Source organism: Macaca mulatta, chromosome 11, assembly GCF_049350105.2.
Source record: "Macaca mulatta isolate MMU2019108-1 chromosome 11, T2T-MMU8v2.0, whole genome shotgun sequence".
NCBI lineage: Eukaryota > Metazoa > Chordata > Mammalia > Primates > Cercopithecidae > Macaca > Macaca mulatta.
The window spans coordinates 23,157,501-23,179,775 of record NC_133416.1 but is presented as its reverse complement, the minus strand read 5'-3'; the positions used below and the strand labels follow the sequence as shown (position 1 = coordinate 23,179,775).

Genomic DNA, 22,275 nt, shown 5'->3' with positions numbered 1-22,275 from the left:
CTTCAATTATGTGGTTCTAGAAAAGGTTTTTAAATTCTACTTCCTCACTCACAACCGGTCTACAAAATTGTATCACAGTGACTGGCCAATAGTTGCGTGGGTGACCCAAGTTGGGCCTGAGTCCTTCCTTGAGATATTTCCCATTTGCACATAATGAATGTGGGTTTGAGAGGTGTAATTGGAGATCCTTTCTCCTTTGCTTATGCATCTGGAATGAAGTGAACTTACAGCTGGCTATAGTTCCAGCCTCATGAAGAAAGCAAAGCTGAAAGAACAAGCTGTTAGGCAGGTGAGGCAGAGACAAAAGCAAAAACAAATAAGCACTGATAATAGCCAACATCATGTTTACATGAACCAATAATGTTCACTTTTTGTATATCCTCATTCCATTGGAATTTTATAACTTGTAACAAAAAAAAAAGTTCTACCTTAGTATACCTCCTTTAAGAAACTAATCTTGGGCCAGGTGCGGTGGCTCATGGCTGTAATCCCAGCACTTTGGGAGGTCGAGGCAGGCGGATCATGAGGTCATGAGATCGAGACCATCCTGGCTAACACAGTAAAACCCCGTCTCTACTAAAAATACAAAAAATTAGCCAAGCGTGGTGGCGGGCACCTGTAGTCCCAGCTACTCAGGAGGCTGAGGCAGGAGAATGGTGTGAACCCGGAAGGCGGAGCTTGCAGTGAGCCAAGGTCGGCCACTGCACTCCAGCCTGGGCGACAGAGTGAGACTCCGTCTCAAAAAAAAAAAAAAGACACTTATCTTGGCATCTTCAAGATGGTAGGCTAGAGACATCTGGTACTTGCCTCCTCCACAGAGAAGAACCAATGGACTGAGTAGGTAATCAGACTTATCATCTAAAATATAATTTTGAATTCAACAGAGAAATGACAGGAAATACCTAATATAAGGAAGAAGAAAAACAATTCGTAATATGAATGAGAAATTTACTAAAGAGACAGGTATCAAGAAAAAAAAAAAGAGGAACCAAAGAGAAACTCTGGAATGAAGAATTCATTGAAAGAAATACATATACATTCAAAAGTTTTAACAATAGACTAGATCAAGTTGAAAAAAGAATCAGAATTTGAAGATGGGTCTTTTGACATAACCCAGTCAGATGAACATTAAAAACACAAAAAATAATAATAATGAACAAAGCTTGCATGACATATTTGAATTTTCAGTGTCCCAGAAGGTGAAAAGAAAATGAAAGGGACAGAAAACCTGTTTAACAAAATTATAGGTCAAAACTTCCCAACTCTAACAAACAGAGATTTAGACATCTAGATGCAGGAAGCTCAGAGAAACTCACAAAAATACAATTCAAGGTCTTCTCCATGGTGCGCTGTAGTCAAACTGTCAAAAGTCAAAGACACAGAGAGTTCTAAAAACAGTAAAAGAAAAGTATCTGGTAACTTATAAGGAAACTTCCATCAGACTAACAGATTTCTCAGCAGAAATCTTTCAGGCCAGAAGATAATGGGATAATATATTCAAACTGCTGAAAGAAAAAACCATAAACCCAGCCAAGTTATCCTTCATAAATGAAAGAAAAATAAAGTCTTTTTTCACAGAAGCAAAACTCAGAGAATTAATCACCACTAGACCAGCACTACAAGAAATACCTAAGGGAGGCCTACATGTGAAAGCAAAAGGATGGTATCTATCATTATGAAAACACTTGAAAGCGTAAAACCCACTGGTGGAACAAACATGAATAAGGAAATGAAAGGAATCAAATGTTACCACTACAGAAAACTACCCAACTGCAATGATAAACAATGAGAGAGAGAGAGAAAGGAACAAAAGATATACATAACAATTATAAATCAATTAACAAAATGACAGGAATAAGGACTCATATATCGATAATCACCTTGAGTGTAAACAGACTAAGATTTCCACTTACAAGACACAGAATGGGTGAATTGATTAAAAAACATGACTTAATTATGTGCTAAGAAACTCATCTCTCCTGTAGACAGATACAGACTAGAAGTAAAAGAAAATACAGATATAGACTAGAAGTAAAAGAAAAAATATACTTCATGCAAACAAAAACAAAAAACAATCAAGAGTAGCTATACTTATGTTAGATGAAACGGAAATTAAGTCAAAACAGTAAAAAGTGGACATAGTCATTATATAATGAAAAAGAGATCAATTCAGTAAGAAGATAAAATAGTTCTAAACATATATGCACTAACACCAGAGCACCCAGATACTAAATCTGATCTTAGCCAAGAGGCCGAGAAGCAATATCACACCCAGATATACGCAAAGCAAATATTAATAGATCTAGAGAGAGAGAGAGAGAGAGACACTTCAACACAAAAATAGTTGAGGACTTCAACATCCCACTCTCAGAACTAGACAGCTCATCTAGACAGAAAATTAATAAATAAACATTGGATTTAAACTGCATTTTAGACCAATGGACCTAACAGATATTTACAGAACATTTTGTTGAACAGCTACAGAATACTCATTGTTAGCACATGGAATTATTCTCCAGGATAGACCAGATGTTAGGACACAAAACAAGTCTCAACACATTTTTAAAAAATCTAAATCATATCAAGTTTCTTGTTAGACCACAATGAATAAAACTAGAAATCAATAACAAGACAAACTTTGGAAGCTGTATAAATACACGAAAATTAGAAAATTTGTTCCTGAATGACCTTTTGGTTAAAGAGATAATTAAGGAATAAATCAATAAATTTCTTGAAACAAATGAAAATGGAAACAACACAAAGTAGTAGTCAAAGGGAAGTTTAACACAATAAATACCAACAACAAAAAACTAAAAATATTTCAAATAAGCAACCCAATAATGCAACTCAAGGAACTTGAAAAGCAAGAACTAATTAGGCCATGAATTAGTAGAATAAAAGAAATAATAAAGATAAGAAGAGAACTGAATACAATAGAAAATTAAAGACACAATGTATCTAGGAAACAAAAAGTTGGTTTTTTGAAAAGATAAACAAAATGAGTAAGTCACTAGGTAGACTAACCAAGAAAAAAGAGAAGGCCTCCAAAAATAAAATCAGAAATGAAAAAGGAGACATTATAACGGATACCATAGAAATACAAAAGATTATCAGAGATTATTATGAACAAGTATGTATTAGCAAACTAGAAAACCTAGATGAAATAGATAAATTCCTGGAAACATATGCCAAAATTGAATCAGGAAGAAATAGAAAACCTGAACAGACCAATAATAAGTAATCACATTAAATCAACAATAAAGACTCCCAACAATAAAAAGTCTACTACTGGATGACTTTGCATAAAAATGCTTTTTCTTTATCTATCCTCTCAATAGATGCAGAAAAAACATTTGATAAAATTCAACATCACTTTACGATAAAAACTAAAAATACTAGGAAGGAACATGCCTCAACATAATAAACACCACACATAATAAAACCACAGCTAATATCTGAATGTGGAAAGTTGAAAGCCTTTCCTCTAAGAACTGGAAAAGGACAAGATGCTCACTATCACTGCTGCTATTCAAAATTGTACTAGAAGCCCTACTCAGAGCAATCAGGCATCCAAATTGGAAAAGAGGAAGTTAAATTGTCCCTCTTTGTAGATGATATAGTCCTATATCTAGAAAAACCTAGACTCCACCAAAAAACACTTAGATCTGATAAATACATTGAGTAAAGTTGCAGGATACAAAAATTAATATACAAAAAATCAGTAGTATTTCTATACACCAATGATGAACTAGCTGACAAAGAAATTAAGAAGGCAATCCCTTTTACAATAGCTAAAAAATAATTAGAAATAAATTTAACCAAGGTAGATAAAGACCTCTACATGGAAAACTACAAAAATCTGATGAAACATGTTGAAGACAACACAAACAAATACAAAGACATTCCATGATCATGGATCTGAAGTATTAACATTTTTAAAATGACTGTTCTACCCAAGCAATGTATAGATTAAATGCAATCTTTATTTAAAAAAAAAAGACCAACACATTATTCAAAAAACAGGAAAAACAATTATAAAACTTCTATGGAACCAAAAAAGAGCTTGAATAGCCAAAACAATCCTGAACAAAAAGAACAAAGACGCAGGCATCACACTACCTGACTTCAAAATATACCACAAGGGTATAGTAAACAAAACAGCATGGTGTTGGTATAAAAACGGACACATAGACCAAGAAAACAGAGACTCCAGAAATAAATGCATGTACTTATAGCCAACTGATTTATGACAAAGGTGCCAAGAATATATATTGAAGAAAGGACATATTTTTTATTAAGTGGTGCTGGGTAAATTGGATATTCACATGCAGAAGAATGAAACTAGACTCCATTTCTCACCATATACAAAAATGAGCTCAAGACAGATTAAAGACTTAAGTAAGGCCAAAACTAAAAAATGGTTAGAAGACAACATAAGGGAGATTCTATAGGACATTGACCTAAGCAAAGATTTTATGATTAAGACCTCAAAAACCCAGGCAAATAAAACAAATACAAATGGGACTAAACTAAACACTAAAACCCTCTGTACAGCAAAGGAATCAACACAGTGAAGAGAAAATCTATAGAATGGAAGAAAATATATGCAAATTTTTCTTACAACAAGAGACTAATATCCAGAATATACAAGAAAATCAAACAACAATTAAAAAACAAAAACAAAAAATTCTATTAAAAAGTAGGCAAAGACACGAATAGACATTTCTCAAAAGAAGACATAAAAATGGTCAACAGGTATATGAAAAAATGCTCAACATCACTAATCACCAGGAAAATGCAAATCAAAACCACAATGAGATATCATCTTACCCCAGTTAGAATGGCTATTAGTAAAAACAAAAAAACAACAGATGCTGGCAAGAACGTGGCAAAAAGGGAACTCATAACACTGTAGGAATATAAGTTAGTATAGCCACTATGGAAAACAGTATGCAGATTTCTCAAAACCTCAAAAGAGAACTACCGTATGATCTAGTAACCCCACTACTGGGCATTTATCAAAAGGAAAAGAAATTAGTATATTAAAAAGATAATTGCGCCCCCATATTTATTGCAGCAGTCTTCACAATAGCAAAGGTATGGAATCAACCTAAGTGTCCATCAGCTGATGAATGGATAAAGAAAATGTGGTATACATACACAATGGAATAATATTCAGACATAAAAAGAATAAAATCATGTCATTTGCAGCATCATTAATGGAACTGGAGATCATTACATTAAATGAAATAAACCTAGAAAAGAAAGACAAATATCGCATGTTCTCACTCTTATGTGGGAGCTAGAAAAGTTGATCTCATGGAAGTGAGAGTAGAATGACAGACACCAGAGGCTGAGAAGGGTATATGGTTGGGGGTTAGGAGGAATGAAGAGGTACTGATTAATTAGTACAGACATACTAGTTAGAATAAATAAGTTCTTATCTTCGATAGCAGAGTAAGGTGACTACTGTTAATAATGTATTGCATACTTCAAAATAGTGGGAAGACGGGACTTCCCAACACATAGAAATGATAAATATGGTCGGGTGCAGTGGCTCTGGGCTCATGCCTGTAATCCCAGCACTTTGGGAGGCCGGGGCGGGTGGATCACCTGAGGTCGGGAGTTCAAGAGCAGCCTGACCAACACGGAGAAACTCCATTGCTACTAAAAATACAAAAATTGGCTGGGCATGGTGGCATATGCCTGTCCTAGCTACTTGGGGGGCTGAGGCAGGAGAATCACTTCAATCCAGGAGGTGGAGCATGCGGTGAGCCGAGAATGCACCACTGCACTCCAGCCTGGGCAACAGAGTGAGGGATACTCTAAATATGCTGATTTAATCATTACACATTCCATGTATGTGACAAAATATCACATGTGCCCCACATAAATATGTACAAATATGTATTGATTAAAAATACAAAAAGTTGCTTATAGGACAGGGAAATGCAAATGAAAACTATGCCTACTTAGAATAGCTAAAATGAAAATGATTCTAAAAAATCAAGTGTAGACAAGGAATTTAACAATTAGAAATAATATATTGCTTATAGGAATATACATTTTTACATGTACTTTGGAAAATTATTCAGTTCTGTCTATTAATCTGAATAAATGAGTACCCTACTTAAAAAATATAAACTCAAATCTTATTCTCATATATTCCAAACAGTTTCTCTTCTAGACTATAGGGTCTTTGAGGGAGCCTTGGACACACCTGTACAGATCTGACACATCAGCAAATATGCATTTAAAAAAGAAATACATTTTCTTTGACCAAATCATTCAGAGTTTTCAACATGGAAATATTAACAATAATTTTCACAGGATTATATCCTTTGACTGAGGAAAAATAATAAACCCAATTTAAACAGAAAAAAGTACAAGATATTTTAAAGAAGACTGTTTAATCAGCATTCACTATTTAGGCTTCTAAATCCTTATTTATTTATGAATCACCTGGTATGTACCAAATGTTGTCCTCAGTTCTAGTGACCCTCTGACAGACAAGATAAATATGATGCTTGCCAGCAGCAGGCTTTTACTCTCGTGGAAAGATAGTGAACAAGCAGGCACAATAATACTGAGTCTTATGGAGTCTTTGAAAGTCAGCAGAAAGGGAAGGAAATGGCTCAGTTGGTACAATATTGTATGAAGGTGGTGGCTGGATTAGGACAGGGGTAATGAAAATGAAGAAAAGTCAATAAATATGAGATATATTTGTATGGTAGAATCAACAGGACTTGGCAACTGATTAGAGGTAGGCAATTAAGAGGGAGGAATCAGAGACAACCCTGCTTTCTGACCTGAGCAGTTGAGCATGTTGGTAAGATGCACTGAGAAAGGGAAGGTTGAATGAGGAGTAGATTTGAAGGTGTAGTAGTCCATTTCACACTGCTGATAAAGACATACCTGAGACTGGGTAATTTTTAAAGAAAAAAAGAGGTTTAATGGACTAAGAGTTCTACATGGCTGGGGAGGTCTCACAAACACGGCAGAAGGCAAAAGGCATGTCTTACATGGTATCAGGCAAAAAGAGAATGAGAGAGCCAAGCAAAAGAGGAGACCTCTTATAAAATCATCAGATCCATGACTTATTCACTACCAGGAGAACAATATGGGGGAAACTGCCCTCATGATTCAAGTGTCTCCCACGGTCCTTTCCACAACACATGAAAGTTATTGGAGCTACAATTCAAAATTAGATTTGGGTGAGGACACAGCCAAACCATATCAGAAGAAAATGAATAAGAGGTATTCTGAACATGAGGTGTCTGGAAGACCTCTAAGTAGAGAGGTAAAGTAGGCAGCTGGTAGAGAGCTTAGAAGAGAGGTCTGTTCTCTTCCAAGAAACCAGAATATCATGTAACTCTCAGTACCGTCATCTAAGTGACGACTTTAGACTTGAGCCAAGAGTTCAGAAGTTCAGCTAAGATCCTCCCATTAGACTGAATTTCCCTGGTGTATTAGTCCATTCTCATGCTGCTATAAAAAACTGCCCAAGACTGGGTAATTTATAAAGGAAAGAGGTTTAATTGACTCACAGTTCCACAGGGCTGGGGAGGCCTCAGGAAACTTATAATCATGGTGGAAGGGGAAGCAAACATGTCCTTATTCACATGGTGGCAGGAAGAGAGAAGTGCCAAGCAAAGGGGGAAAAGCCCCTTTTAACTTTTAGATCTCATAAGAACTCATTATCACAAGAACAGCATGACAATAACCACCCCCATGATTCAATTATCTCCGATTGGGTCCCTCCCACAACACATGGGGATTATGGGAACTACAATTCAAGATGAGATTTGGGTGGCAACATAGCCAAATCATATTATTCTGCCCCTTACCCCTCCCAAAACTAATATTCCCACATTTTAAAACACAAGCTTGCCTTTCCAAAAGTCCCCCAAAGTCTTAATTCATTCCGGCATTAACCCAAAGTCCAAGTCCAAGGTCTCATCTGAGACAAGCCCAGTCATTTCTGCCTATAAACCTGCAAAATCAAAAGCAAATTAATTACTTCCCAGATAAAATGGTGGTACAGGCATTGGGTAAATACAGTAATTCCAAATGGGAGAAATCTGCCAAAACAAAGGGGCTACAGGCCCCATATAAGTCTAAAATTCAATAGGGCAGTCATTATACCTTAAAGTTCAAAAATGATCTATTTTGACTCCATGTCTCACATCCAGGTCAAACTGATGCAAGAGGTGTGCTCCCACAGCCTTGGACAGCTTTGCCCCTGTGGCTTTGCAGGGTACAGCACCTCCCCTCCAGCTGCTTTCACAGGCTGGCATTGACGGCCTGTGGCTTTTCCAGGTGTACAGTGCAAGCTGTTGGTGGATCTACCATTCTGGGATCTGGAAGACAATGGCCCTCTTCTTACAGCTCCACCAGGCAGTGCACCAGTGGGAACTCTGTGTGGTGGCTCCAACCCCACATTTCTCTTCCATACTGCCCTAGCAGAGGTTGTCCATGAGGGCTCTGCCCCTGTAGCAAACTTCTGCTGGAACATCCAGGCATTTCCATACATCCTCTCTAATCTAGGTGGAGGTTCCTAGACCTCAATACCTGTCTTTTGAACACCACAGACCTAACATGATGTGCAAGTTGCCAATGCTTGGGGATTGCACCCTCTGAAGCCATGAACTGAGCTGTACATTGGCCCCTTTCCACCATGGCTGAAGCAGCTGGGACTCATGGCACCAAGTCCCTATGCTGCACACAGCAGAGGGTCTGGGACCCGGCCTGTAAAGTCATTTTTTCCTCCTAGGCCTCTGGGTCTATGATAGGAGGGGCTGCTGCTAAGGTCTCTGACATGCCCTGGAGACATTTTCTCCATTGTCTTAGAGATGAACATATTGCTCCTTGTTACTTATGCAAATTTTCTACAGCCGACTTGAGTTTCTCCTAAAAAAAGGGTTTTTCTTTCCTATCACATCCTCAGGCTGCAAATTTTCTGAATTTTTATGCTCAGCTTCCCTGTTAAACCTAAGTTCCAATTCCAAACCATGTCTTTCTGAATACATAAAACTGAATGCTTTTAATAGCACCAAAGTCACCTCTTGAGTGCTTTGCTGCTTAGAGATGTCTTTGGCCAGATACCTTAAATCATCTCTCTCAAGTTCAAAGTTTCACAGATCTCTAGGACTGGGGAAAAATACCACCAGTCTCTTTGCTAAAACAAAGGGACTACAGGCCCCATGCAAGTCTAAAATTCAATAGGGCAGTCATTAAACCTTAAAGTTCAAAACTGGCCATGAATCATAGCCAGGTCAAAATGATGCAAGAGGTGTGCTCCCACAGCCTTGGGCAGCTTTGCCCCTGTGACTTTGCAGGGTAAGCAAAGCAGGAGTGACTTTTACTCCAGTTCTCAACAAGTTCCTCATCTTCATCTGAGACCACCTCAGCCTGGACTTTATTGTCTATATCACTATCAGCATTTTGGTCAGTGCCATTCAACAAGTCTCTAGAAGTTCCAAACTTTCCCACATCTTCCTGTCTTCTGAGTCCTCTGTATTAGTCCATTTTCATGCTGCTGATAAAGACATACCCAAGATTGGGCAATTTACAAAAGAAAGAATTTTACTGGACTTACAGTTTCACATGGCTGGAGACACCTGACAATCATGGTGGAAGGCAAGGAGGAGCATCCTATAGTCTTGGGCAGCTCTGCCCCTGTGGCTTTACAGGGTACAGCCTCCCTCCTGGCTGCTTTCATGGGCTGTCACTGAGTGTCTGTGGGCTTTTTCAGGCACACGGTGCAAGCTGTTGGTGGATCTACCATTCTGGGGTCTGGAGGATAGTGGCTGTCTTCTCACAGTTCCACTAGGCACTGCCCCCGTAGTAACTCTGTGTGGTAGCTCTGACCCTATACTTCCCTTCTGCACTGCCCTAGCAGAGGTTCTCCATGAGAGCCCCACCCCTGCAGCAAACTTCTGCCTGAACATCCAAGAATTTCCATACATTCTCTGAAATCTAGGTGGAGGTTCCCAAACCTCAATTCTTGACTTCTGTGTATTCACAGGCTCAACACCATGTGGAAGGTGCCAAGGCTTGAGGCTTCCATCCTCTCAAGCAACATCCCAAGCTGTACCTTGGCCTCTTTCAGTGACAACTGGAGCGGCTGGGATGCAGGGAACCAAGTCCCTAGGCTGCACACTGCTCGGGGACCCTGAACCCAGCCCATGAAATCACTTTTTCCTGCTAGGCCCCCAGGCCTGTGATAGGAGGGGCTCCATGAAGACCTCTGACATATACTGGAGACATTTTCCTCATTGTCTTGGGGATCAACATTTGGCTCCTCATTACTTATGTAAATTTCTGCAGCTGGCTTGCATTTATCCTCAGAAAATGGGATTTTCTTTTCTATTGCATTGCCAGATGGCAAATTTTCTGAATTTTTATGTTCTGCTTCCCTTATAAAATGGAATGCCTTTAAGAGAAGCACCCAAGTCGCCTTTGAATGCTTTGCTGCTTAGAAATTTCTTTCACCAGATACCCTAAGTCATCTCTCTCAAGTTCAAAGTTCCACAAATCTCTAGGGCAGGGGGATAAGCTGCCAGTCTCTTTGCTAAAATAGAACAAGTGTCACATTTGCTCCAGTTTCTCAACAGATTCCTCATCTCTATCTGAGACCACCTCAGCCTGGACTTTATTGTGCATATCACTATCAGCATTTTTTGTCAAAGCCATTCAACAAGTCTCCAGAAAATTCCAAACTTTCCCACATTTTCTTGTTTTCTTCTGAGCCCTCCAAACTGTTCCAAACTCTTCCTGTTACCCAGTTTCAAAGTCATTTCCATATTTGTGATTATCTTTTCAGCAGCATCCTACTTTACCAGTACCAATTTACTGTATTCGTCCATTTTCATGCATCTGACAAAGACATACCCGAGACTGGGCAATTTACAAAGGAAAGAGATTTAATGGAGAACTCACAGTTCCATGTTGCTGGGGAAGCCTCACAATCAAGGGGAAAGGCAAGGAGAAGCAAGTCATATCTTACATGGATGGCAACATCCAAAAAGAACTTGTGCAAGGGAACTCCTCTTTTTAAAACCATTAGATCTTGTGAGACTTATTCACTATTACAAGAACAGCACAGAAAAGACTTGCCACCATGATGCAATTACCTCCCACCAGGTCCCTCCACAACACATGGGAATTCAAGATTAGACTTAGGTGGAGACACAGCCAAACCATATTACCCTCCAATCTCTAGGAAGTTCCAAACTTTCCTTCATTTTTCTGTCTTCTTCTGAGCCCTCCAAACTGTTCCAACCTCTGCCTGTTACTCTGTTCCAAAGCTGCTTCCACATTTTTGGATATCTTTATAGCAGCACCCCACTTCTGGTACCAACTTACTGTATTAGTCCATTTCACACTGCTATAAAGAACGCCCGAGACTGGGTAATTCAGAAAGAAAAGAGATTTAATTGACTCAGGGCTATGGAGGCCTCAGGAAATTATAATCATGGTGGAAGGGGAAGTAAGCATCCTTCTTCACTTGGTGGCACAGAGAAGTGCCAGGGAAAGGGGGAAAAGCCCCTTATAAAACCAGCAGATCTTGTAAGAACTCACTCACTATCATGAGAACAGTAGCATGGGGGTAACTCTATGGTTCGATTACCTCCCACCAGGTCCCTCCCATGACACATGGGGATTATGGGAACTACAATTCAAGATGAGAGTTGGGTGGGGACACAGCCAAACCATATCACCTGGTATATAGGCTTTTCTCTTTTCTTTTGTGTATATATAATATCTGTGGAGACCTAGACTTTAGTAAAGCATTTGGTAAAAGTTTACTAAATGAGTAATTTTCTCTCTAGTTTTTGTTCCACATTTCCAGGTAAATGATGAAGTATTGATAAGTGGTAAAATAAAACCAATATGAAAAAGTGGTCTACAGGAAATCCTGATCTAATTGAGACTGCATTAAAGAGTTAATAGTTCAAGCTGGCTATGGTGGATCATGCTGCCTGTAATCTTAGCTACTTGGGAGGCTGAAGCAGGAAGATCACTTGAGGTCAGGGGTTCAAAACCAGCCTGGGAAACATAGTGAGGCCCTGTCTCTACAGAAATAAATGAAGTGAGACTGCTGTCTCTACAAAAGTAAATAAACAATTTAAAAAAAAGTACAAGTTAGCAGGAAGATCAAAAGGGATATTTGGGTCTACTTAATGAGGTAGATATGACTTACTCTGGGAGCAAGAAAAAAAAGAAGAAAAGTATTAATAGCACAATAATGAAACAAAAAAACAAAGTCAATTTCTATAGGTGACAAAGAAACTTGGAGGTCATCTACCAACATCTTTGTGGAAGTGCTAGTCATTCTTTTAACAGTTTTATTACAATGCACTGCAGAAATTTCTTGTACTCTACAAAACAACAAAATTAATTTTTAAAACATAGTGCAGAAAAAGGACATTAAATTATCTTGAATTAGTTTTGAACCATACGGACACAGAATGACAATTATCAAATTGAATGAGTGCCGAGGGAAATGAACACAGGCAGAGTCAAAAGGAAAAAAATATATTTATGATATTCATCATTTCTGCATGAGATAGACTCAAACTAACTGGCAAATACTTTCCAGGATACTTTGGAAACAAAGATCAATTAAGCTCAGAGCTTGCCTTAAAGGAGCTTATACTCTCTGTAAGAGAGCGCGCCAAGAAGACAAAAACTGAAATACAAGTGCTATGTTTTATGACAGATATATTCTTGTGACCAAGACAGGCTTGCCATTTCTCTCAGTTTGACTCAATTTTAGACTTCTAGACTACAGGACCCTGACCTCCCTCTTGTCAGAGCATTTACTTTAGAAAACCTGAAACAGCAAATTATTTCTCTGTCCCTCTGGAATATAGATAAATCTTCTCCCAGCCTCTAACTAGCTTTACAATCTTACAAAATAAAATTTAAATTTTAAAATTTAAAAAAAAATTTCAATGAAGGAAGGAAGGATGGAAGGAAAAAAGAAAGGTAGGCTAGCAGGCAGGCCTATCTCCTAGTCTCTGTGGGGAGGGAGGAGCCTAACTTTAGTAAGTACCAATTAACAGGTGACTTAATCATACTAGCCAGTGCTCCCATAACGTCTTCCAGCACTTTTTCACTAGCTTACAGCAGCATTTAACAATTCTCCCGCCTTTTGCTTCAACAGAGTTCAATCTGTCTCCCCTATTACAAGAGTCTTGAATAAAGCCTTCGTTGCCATTTTTAACAAATGTCTGGTGCAATTTATCTTTGATACATCAAACCATGTCAACACAAAAGACTCAAACTGTGGAAAATTAGGTATAATTTTTTTTAAAGGACCTGGTACCTGGGCTGGATGTAAGTAATGAGAATTAAATACACTGGATGAAAAGGGGCTAGCAGTATTCCAAGCAAAGTTTGAAGAACTGGGACACAGGCAAAAGTGTTATGGGCCACAGGCTATGACTCCTTATATCAGTTCTTCCATTTGAAAGCTTCCTAACAAGGGCAGTAGATATAATTGCAATTTAAATAAATTTGAATTCTTTCTATGAAAGTCAATAAAATACATTAATACATCAGATTTTTAAAAAGCAAATTAAAAATTACTCTTCTACCTCTACTTGTCTATTTCTACTTTGTTTTTGTTATAAATCAAATTCCATTGAGAAATTTTTAAATGTTAATATACTTTTTAACCTAATCGTTTGAATCAAGAGAGTTGCAGAGGACCCCTGTGTGATGGACAGGTTTGAATCACGGTTGCAGCAAACACTCTTCAGTTCAAGGTGATTATTTCATCTTAAAGTTATACACATTGATGGAAGTGCATTCATAGGGAGGAAGCTAACAAAAGCTCAATTTTCCTCTTATTCCCTTCCAGGGCAGTCCCCCTGAGAGTAGCGTCCTCTTATTAATACTGTTAAATGTTAGCAATAAACCTCTCTGGAATTATACTGAATAAGAAGGTGACGTAGAAGAAAGTTTGTACCAAATAAATTTGCGTAGATTAGAGTCCGCAGGTGGTCTAAAACATGCCTGTATTGGGAGCCAAATTGTTCAGTACTGGAACCTTTTGAAAGGAGAACAAAGAGCCTTTCATTACTCAAATTCTAAATGCAGCTTAGTACTTCATTAGAAACCTCTTAGTTCGCTGTAGGAATCTTTCAGATTTAATTATAAGGTGGGATAAAAACCTTCTTTTCCTAGGATACCATATTGAATCATTTTATTCTGTGTTTCCTGGGACATCTCCAAGTTTTACAAACTACAGAACATATCTGTGCATATTTATTTTTTTCTGAAACCTAAGTATTAGGCAAAGTCAAGGTAACCATTTTAGCCAATATGAATTCTGAAATTTAAATTACTAAGAGCCAAAAGCATTGAAGTCAAAAATTAAGAAACCTAGGTTCCCTTTCTGGTTCTACAACCTTGCGATGTTATTTAAATTTCTAAGCCTTAGTTTAATCTTTTGTAAAGTGAGGCAGCTAAACTGATAAGCATCGATTCCCCCTTCATTTCTAAAGTTCCGTTACTCTACGTGGCCAATATTTAGTAAATACTAATGTTGCTCCATATTTACCATTTTCTTGGTTGAAAAGAAATACTTTAAAGATATTATTTCCAAAGCTACATATCAAATCATTGTGGATGGGATATTTTAAAATTGTAATATAATGTGGTCAGTTAACTTTTGGAAGGCACGAGCAAACAGAACCCCAAAAACTCTCATTCCTGCTTTAGTGAACTTGATAAAAATGGGAAGGCATGACAACCCAACCCTTCAGAACAGAAAGAAATGCAATATGTGGTTGTAGCATTTGCTGCTAAAGGCTAGGTTGACAAGTTGAGCCTGTTAAATCTTCTGGCCTGGGTCCTTCAATTCCCAATGCCTGGATCTATGTGTCCGTATTTTCTATGTGTCCGTATTTTCCATGTGTTTGAGTTCAAATAGCAGTAAGTCAGGGCCCCTGGGAACAAAGCTTTTCCAGAGGCTAAGCCGACAATACCTTCATTCAGTGGAAAAACTGTCTTATTCTTAGTAAGACAGCAAACTACCTGGCTCTTCGAAATGAAAACAAATGAAAAGAGAAAACTAATACATGTTTATTGAGTGAAAAAAATGAATGAATAACCCATGAAATCCAAGTCTTGGCTTCTAGCTCTGAATCCCAAGATCAGTACAAACTTTCTAATGGAAGTCTTTTTATGTGCATCAGATAAATAAAATATAATTACTCTGACAGTAGCATATTGAAGAAAAACAAATTTTATTTTCCCCCATTCTACAAAAAATCATTAACAGGCCAGATCTGACCTAAAGTTCAATTTGCAAAATTCTACCTCATAAGTTCATAATTGATAATGACTTCTTTATGTTTGCTTATGTGTGCCTACAAGAAGGTGCTTTATATGAGAGCAAAATGGATCAGTATAAGGTTAATCTGCTTACAAGATGGTTGGAATGAACCAAGTTGTGCATTATCCTGACTGTGATAAAAATAGGCACAAAATGATCAGAATGTCTTTCATTGGTTGTATTTTTGGTAAGAACTTTAAGAATATTAAGATTGTACTTTATCTGTAAAGGTAAACAGAAATCACATACTATGTTCTTACAAACACAGGAACAGTATTTGTGTAATGTCATTGTAAGGGTCACGGATTTTTACTAATTATGCTATAAGTCACTGTTTGTTTCATGACAGGATAAATAGGAGAGTAGCTTTAGAGGCATAAATAAAAATGATTTTATCGTCGATTAAGCTAAATAGGTTAGATTGGCCACATGATGCACTCCAGCCAATTACCAGATGTGATAGGTTGTCATGGTCACTGTTGCTACTGCCCTGGTCCAAAGTCACAGTCATCTCTCACTTGGATAATTTCAGCGGTCTCCTAACTGATCCCCCTATGTCTATCCTTGCTCCCTTCCCAATCCCAAGCATATTCTCAATAGAGCAGCTGAAGCAGTCCAGTTAAAATGTAAGTTGAGTCTACTAACGCTTCTGTTCAAAACCACTGACGATTTCCCATCTTACTCAGAGTAAAAGCCACAACTCTTACCGTGACCTATAGAGTCCTATCTTCCAAGCTTGTCCAGGCTGACTTATTTGTTGTTGCTGTTCTTCTGTGTTGTTTTGTTTTAGGCTTTCAGCACCTGAAACCATGGTTTTTAGTTTCTGTCTCTAGTGATAAGCAGAACAGAGGGATGAGGAAGGGGCTTTACTGGCCCAACCAGAAACAGAAACTAAGAACCCATGACTGTATTCTCTCCCTTGGACAGCTTGGTTCCCGACTGCCTCTGTCTTGCTGCTCCGGCTATCCGAGTTCTCCTGCTGCTCCCTGAACACCCCACCCAAGATACACCTCCGGACATTTGCACGGGTTGCTTTCTTCTCTCTTTGGAATCCTCTTTCCACATACAGCCCCAGGGGGCACTCCCTTACTTCTTGCAGGTCTTTTCTTTTTATTTTTACAAATCTTTCCCTTGTTTACATCTTTCCTATCACTGGTTATCTTACCTAAAATTTTAACCTATCTCTATAATATTTTATATCTCCCTCCTTTTATTTTTACTCTCACATTTCTCAGTATTTATCACTACAGTAAATAATACTGTATCTAACACACTATAGATATACTCACTTGTTTTGCTTATTGTCTACTGATCCCACTAGAATGTATTTCTATAAGGGCAAGGATTTTTTTTTTTTTTGGTCTTTTTTCCCCACAGCTCTATCTCTAGTACCTAGAAGGATGCCTGACACAGAGCAGGTGCTCAATAAATGTCTGTTGAATGAACAAATGAATACTACCACCTATCTCTTCACATGGAGTTCCCCTAACCAAGCCAATAAAAACCTATGATTGGTCTTCATGGTAACTGAAACTCTTTCACTTTTAAATCACTAACATAACGTGAAGTGGCCGGGCGCAGTGGCTCACGCTTGTAATCCCAGCACTTTGGGAGGTCAAGGCTGGTGGATCACAAGGTCAGGAGATTGAGACCATTGGGCTAACGGGTGAAACCTCGTCTCTACTAAGAATACAAAAAAAAAAAAAATTGCCCGGTGTAGCGTCAGGCACCTGTAGTCACAGCTACTCGGGAGGCTGAGGCAGGAGAATGGCGTGAACCTGGGAGGTGGAGCTTGCAGTGGGCCGAGATGGCGCCACTGCACTCCAGCCTGGGCGACAGAGTGAGACTCCATCTCAAAAAAAAAACCGAAGAAAAACCCCAAAAAGCAGTTACCCTGAAGAATAGGCTTCAAATCCTTTTTTTTTTTTTTTTTTTTTTTTTTTAACTTCATGATGGAGAAGATATCTTTGTATCACCTTTCTACCATATGTGTTATTATTATAGATTCTGTAGTCTGGAATTTCTATTATTATGATATTGGCGAAGGGAGCTACCTGTAATCAAACTCGGCAAATGATGTGTAGACCTGGAGTATTGTATTTCATGAGAAGCATAACATTCATCTAAAGTAAGAAAGCAATCCCAGGGAAAACACATTAGAACTAGGTTTTAGAACTTACTTGGAGATTCATTATTTTCACAGGTTTCCTCTTCATTTGGTGCTGCTGCTTCTTCCTCCTCTTCTTCTGGGTCATCGGTATCTCCTGACTCATCGCTGTCTTCCACCCATTTTCCTGGCATTAGTCCTGCTGAATCATAGGAGTTGCACAGAGGCCCCACAATGTGAGAGATGAAGGATTCCTGAAGGTTGGCCAGCTGAGGAGCAGAACGATCCATGAAGGGGCTTATGGGTAACCCAAGGCTGGCCTCTTCATCGCCCTGGAAACAAAATACAAGCGAAGTCAACATTCACCTGGCGTCTGAAATTTGTAAATATGCAAAACCCCAGGCATTAATGTACAAATTTCTTTACTTGACTGCTAAAGGATCATACCTCAATTGCTAAGATTCCTATAGAAACACTGTTGCTAATTAGTACTTTTGTGATCTTGAGGTTTTTGATTTTTATCAAGGAGAAATACAGAAAGTCTAAATTCTAATGTATAAGTAGATGATATTTTTATCACACAAGTCAGTGTCTCACATTTATATGAGAATATAAATGCATTAAAATGCAATGGTGAGGCTGGGCGCGGTGGCTCACGCCTGTAATCCCAGCACTTTGGGAGGCCGAGGTGGGAAAATCACAAGGTCAGGAGTTCGAGACCAGCCTGACCAACATGGTGAAACCCCATCTCTATTAAAAATACAAAAAATTAGCAGGGCATAGTGGCAGGCGCCTGTAATCCCAGCTACTCGGGAGGCTGAGGCAGGAGAATCACTTGAAGCCAGGAGGTGAAGGTTGCAGTGAGCTGAGACCACACCATTGCACTACAGAGTGACAGAGTGAGACTGTCTCAAAACAAAACAAAACAAAATGCAATAGTGAGAAGAATTCTTTAAAAATATGTAAATGTAGACTATTTTCCTTTTTTGTTGTGGCTTCCAGAAAGCTTTAAAGAATTTATTGCTCAATTCAAGGGGTTACCTTATCCCAGATTTTGTTTGAATTTTTAATGTACCTCCTGTGATTGTGTGGTTTCTGATATTCTTATTTATCTATATGTTTAATAATATTACCGTACAAATGTTTTACTTTGAAGTGCTTCAAATGTTTCTGAGGAAAACAGGGAGATTTTTAACCAGTAGTTATCTAGCAAAATTAAAAACATCCCAAAATATCAGCAACAATTACGCCTAAGAAGTGGTATTATTATACATGAATTTTCCCTTTAATTTACATTTTTCTGCATTTCCATATTTCAGGAATGATTATGAATTAATCCCATTCTTAGGAAGGGCAATACATTATTTTTTAAAAACACAAACCTTTCATTCTATATATGAATCCTACCTATAGTAACCATAAAATTTCATTCTAATCTGTTTAAATATGTCCAATGACAGTCAATTTATTATCATTAATAAGGCGTCTCAGCCTAATTTTGGACAGCTTTAGCAATATAAATTTCTTTCTGACATTGACCTGAACTCTACCTCCCAATAACTTCTATAGACTGGTATATTCATACCTTTTTTAGGGCAGTAGAGAGGGATCTAACTTTTTTTATGAATCAGATCCTGTGCTAAGTATGTTACATAATTTATCTTCTTTAATCTCCACAGCAATGTTATGATTAACCTATTTCTAAATTAGTATGTCACTCCTTTAAATATCTGAAAACAGTTATATTTCCCCAAGAGTAAATATCTTCATTTTTTTCATGTGCTTTTCTGTCACTTATTCCTGTCCTTTATGCATGCTCCTTCACCTCCACATTATTTTTAAGAGTGGTTCACAGCACCAAACAGGAAGGTTCAAGTGCATTCTGATTGGTGTAGGCTAATGTCAGAAGGATCAACCCCGGCTTATGTAACTGTGGTAGTTTTTGAGTAGTCTGTTAACTCTCACATTATCATGTCAAATGAAAAGCCTATTTCTTTTTAGCTTTTTCATATAATGCTGTTAATAATTTTTTTACAAAAGTGAAGTTAATCTAATATGCAGATACATTTGAACTACCATATACATATACATATAAACTATTCCATATATGTTTAAACTACCTTCTATGATAATAAATAATTTTTTAGGAAAGCAAGTGAAATTAATGTGATATGCATATACATTTAAACTACCATATACATATAAGCTACTCCATATACATTTAAACTACCTTCTATGATAATAAATATATCTATAAAGAGCAGTATTTCAAGGATCTTCCTAACGTCTGACTTCCACTATCTCAGTATCTTCTTCCCCCGCAAATGCTTGCAAGTAACTTTATCATAGAGTTCTACGATTATATTTTAGTCCAATTTTTACATGTCACTTATCTCCTGATCAAAATTGACCAGTGCAATTTCTGATAAAAATATGAATATAAATTGAGTGATCACACTTTCATAGCTGTTAGAAGCTTTCAGCAATTCATGAGCAACCTGTAAGTATAGATTAAGCTATATTAAACAGTTGTCAGTTACCTGTTCATAAAATTCATTGACAATACCATCTGTCCACTGAAGATGGAGTTCTTTACATTTAGCTGGACCATTGATATCAGCCAACTTTATACACATTTGACAAACCAGTAGACGATCATTTTCATTGGTCCAATCTATTCCAACATCATCATTTACCTATTTGAGAGACAAAGTTAAAATATGTTTTGCTTTGATAAAAACAAAAGTTGAACAGAAAACAATAGAACATTTATTGTCTTCATATTATACAGGGATCATAATACCAAATAATTGGGAACCTGTAGCTACTTAAAAATGTTATTGGCCTGTGTAAATTAATGGTAAAAAAAGTTCATGAAAAAGTAAAATAATGAATTATGGATAAAATAATAATAATGGGTGACAGGGTGAGTGTAGTCAAAAATAATTTAATTATACATTTTAAAATAACTAAAAGAGTATAACTGGATTGTTTGTAACACAATGGATAAATATTTGAGGTGACAGATACCCCATTTACTCTGTTGTGATTATTACACATTATATGAATTTATTAATGTAACCCATAAATATATACACCTACTATGTACCTACAAAAATGAAAATTAAAAAAATCATTAATTATTGAATTAGCAACAAATGCTTTTTAAAACTGGCATATATAATCAATTACTTTTCTTTTCTTTTTTTGAGACAGAGTCTTGCTCTGTCTCTCAGGCTGGAGTGTCGTGGTGGTCTTGGCTCGCTGCAACCTCCACCTCCCGGGTTCAAGCAATCTTCCTGCCTCAGCCCCCCAAGTAGGTAGGACTACAGGTGTGCGCCACCACACCTGGCCAATTTTGTACTTTCAGTAGGGATGGTGTTTCGCCATATTAGCCAGACTGGTCTCGAACTCCTGGCCTCAAGTGATCCACCCACCTTGGCCTCCCAAAGTGTTGAGATGACAGGGGTGAGCCATTGCGCTTGGCCTTATTATCAATGACTATTAAAATAATATAGTTACAGTTCATAAAAAATTGTCATAACTTAATATTTGGGCATTTACTCTTGAGGTATAAAATTGTGCTTCAAGATTTTGATCTGTACTGCTGCCAGATAATTTATATAAATATACCATAGAGATGAGAACAAATTAAATCAATCAAAAACCACAATGACAGAATGTGTTATTTCTCTGTGGTACAAAGCATAATCCATAGACGAAGCATCTCAGCTTCTTGGGCATCTAGATTCAGATCAACACCTATATGTCTGCTTCTGGTTAAACATTTTATTGTATTCCATTTTCACATTTGACATATGAGAGTTGATAGTAACATGTTTTGTTCAACAGTTTACTTCCATGATATCTTTCAATGTGTCTATAAAATGAAGACTGGTGTAGCCAGGCACGGTGCCTCACACCTGTAATCCAAGCACTTTGGGAGGCCAAGGCAGGCAGATCACGAGGTCAGGAGTTTGAGACCAGCCTGGCCAACATGGTGGAACTCCATCTCCACTGAAAAAAAAAATACAAAAATTAACCAGGTGTCGTGGCATGAGCCCGTAGTCCCAGCTACTTGGCAGTCTGAGGCAGGAGAATTGCTTGAACTCAGGAGGCGGAGGTTGCAGTGAGCCAAGATCGTGCCACTGCACTCCAGCCTGGGCAACGGAGCAATACTCTGTCTCAAAAAAAAAAAAAAAAAAAAAAAAAAAAGTGAAGACTGGTCCAGCTCTATTTACCTTGCCATTAAATTTGGCTACGAAGTCAAAGTGTTTCTTCAGGTCAGTGGCCAAAATTGCTTCAATGACAAGGAAACGGAAATGCTTAAATTCCACATGGTCAAGGTTAACTAAGAAGTTATACTCTGGCCGGGACATGAAAAGATTCCATGCAGCAGCTGCGTGATGATTCTCCAAAACTGAACGATCGTTATATAGCACCGCCTATGAAAATAAGAGAGTTAAGAGTTTAACTTTTTAAGAAAAAAAATCATAAAAATCATGAGCATATGCAATGCTTTTGAAATTGCTTTTTATTCATACAACAAAGAAATGTAATCATATGACTCCTGCTTATTAAGAATCACTTATTACTGTACAATAGGTATTATTTTTCTTGATTAAATTTACCTTTTTTATAAAATAAATTCATTTCCTTGAAAACTTAGTTCAAACTCTTGTGAGGGGACACTAGCCTATCTTAATAGATTTTTTTAAAAGATTTTTTCTTTAGATTTCTTTGTAGGGTACAGGAATTTAAACGTAAAAAATATATACAAATAGAAAAGAAAGAGGAGGGAGGAAGAAAAAAATTACGT

General features: G+C 37.6%; 1 protein-coding gene across 2 annotated transcripts in view; it reads right to left on the bottom strand.

The window, feature by feature from the left end:
- PDE3A (phosphodiesterase 3A) overlaps positions 1 to 22,275 on the bottom strand; it is a 312,000-nt gene that overhangs the window by 5,130 nt on the left and 284,595 nt on the right. For both annotated transcript variants that reach the window (XM_015151241.3, XM_077953145.1), the window contains 3 exons: positions 21,698 to 21,901; positions 19,997 to 20,152; positions 17,530 to 17,788 (listed from right to left, as the gene is read on the bottom strand). In XM_015151241.3, the coding sequence (XP_015006727.2) occupies positions 17,530 to 17,788; positions 19,997 to 20,152; positions 21,698 to 21,901 (619 nt within the window). The remainder of the gene's footprint in view (positions 1 to 17,529; positions 17,789 to 19,996; positions 20,153 to 21,697; positions 21,902 to 22,275) is intronic.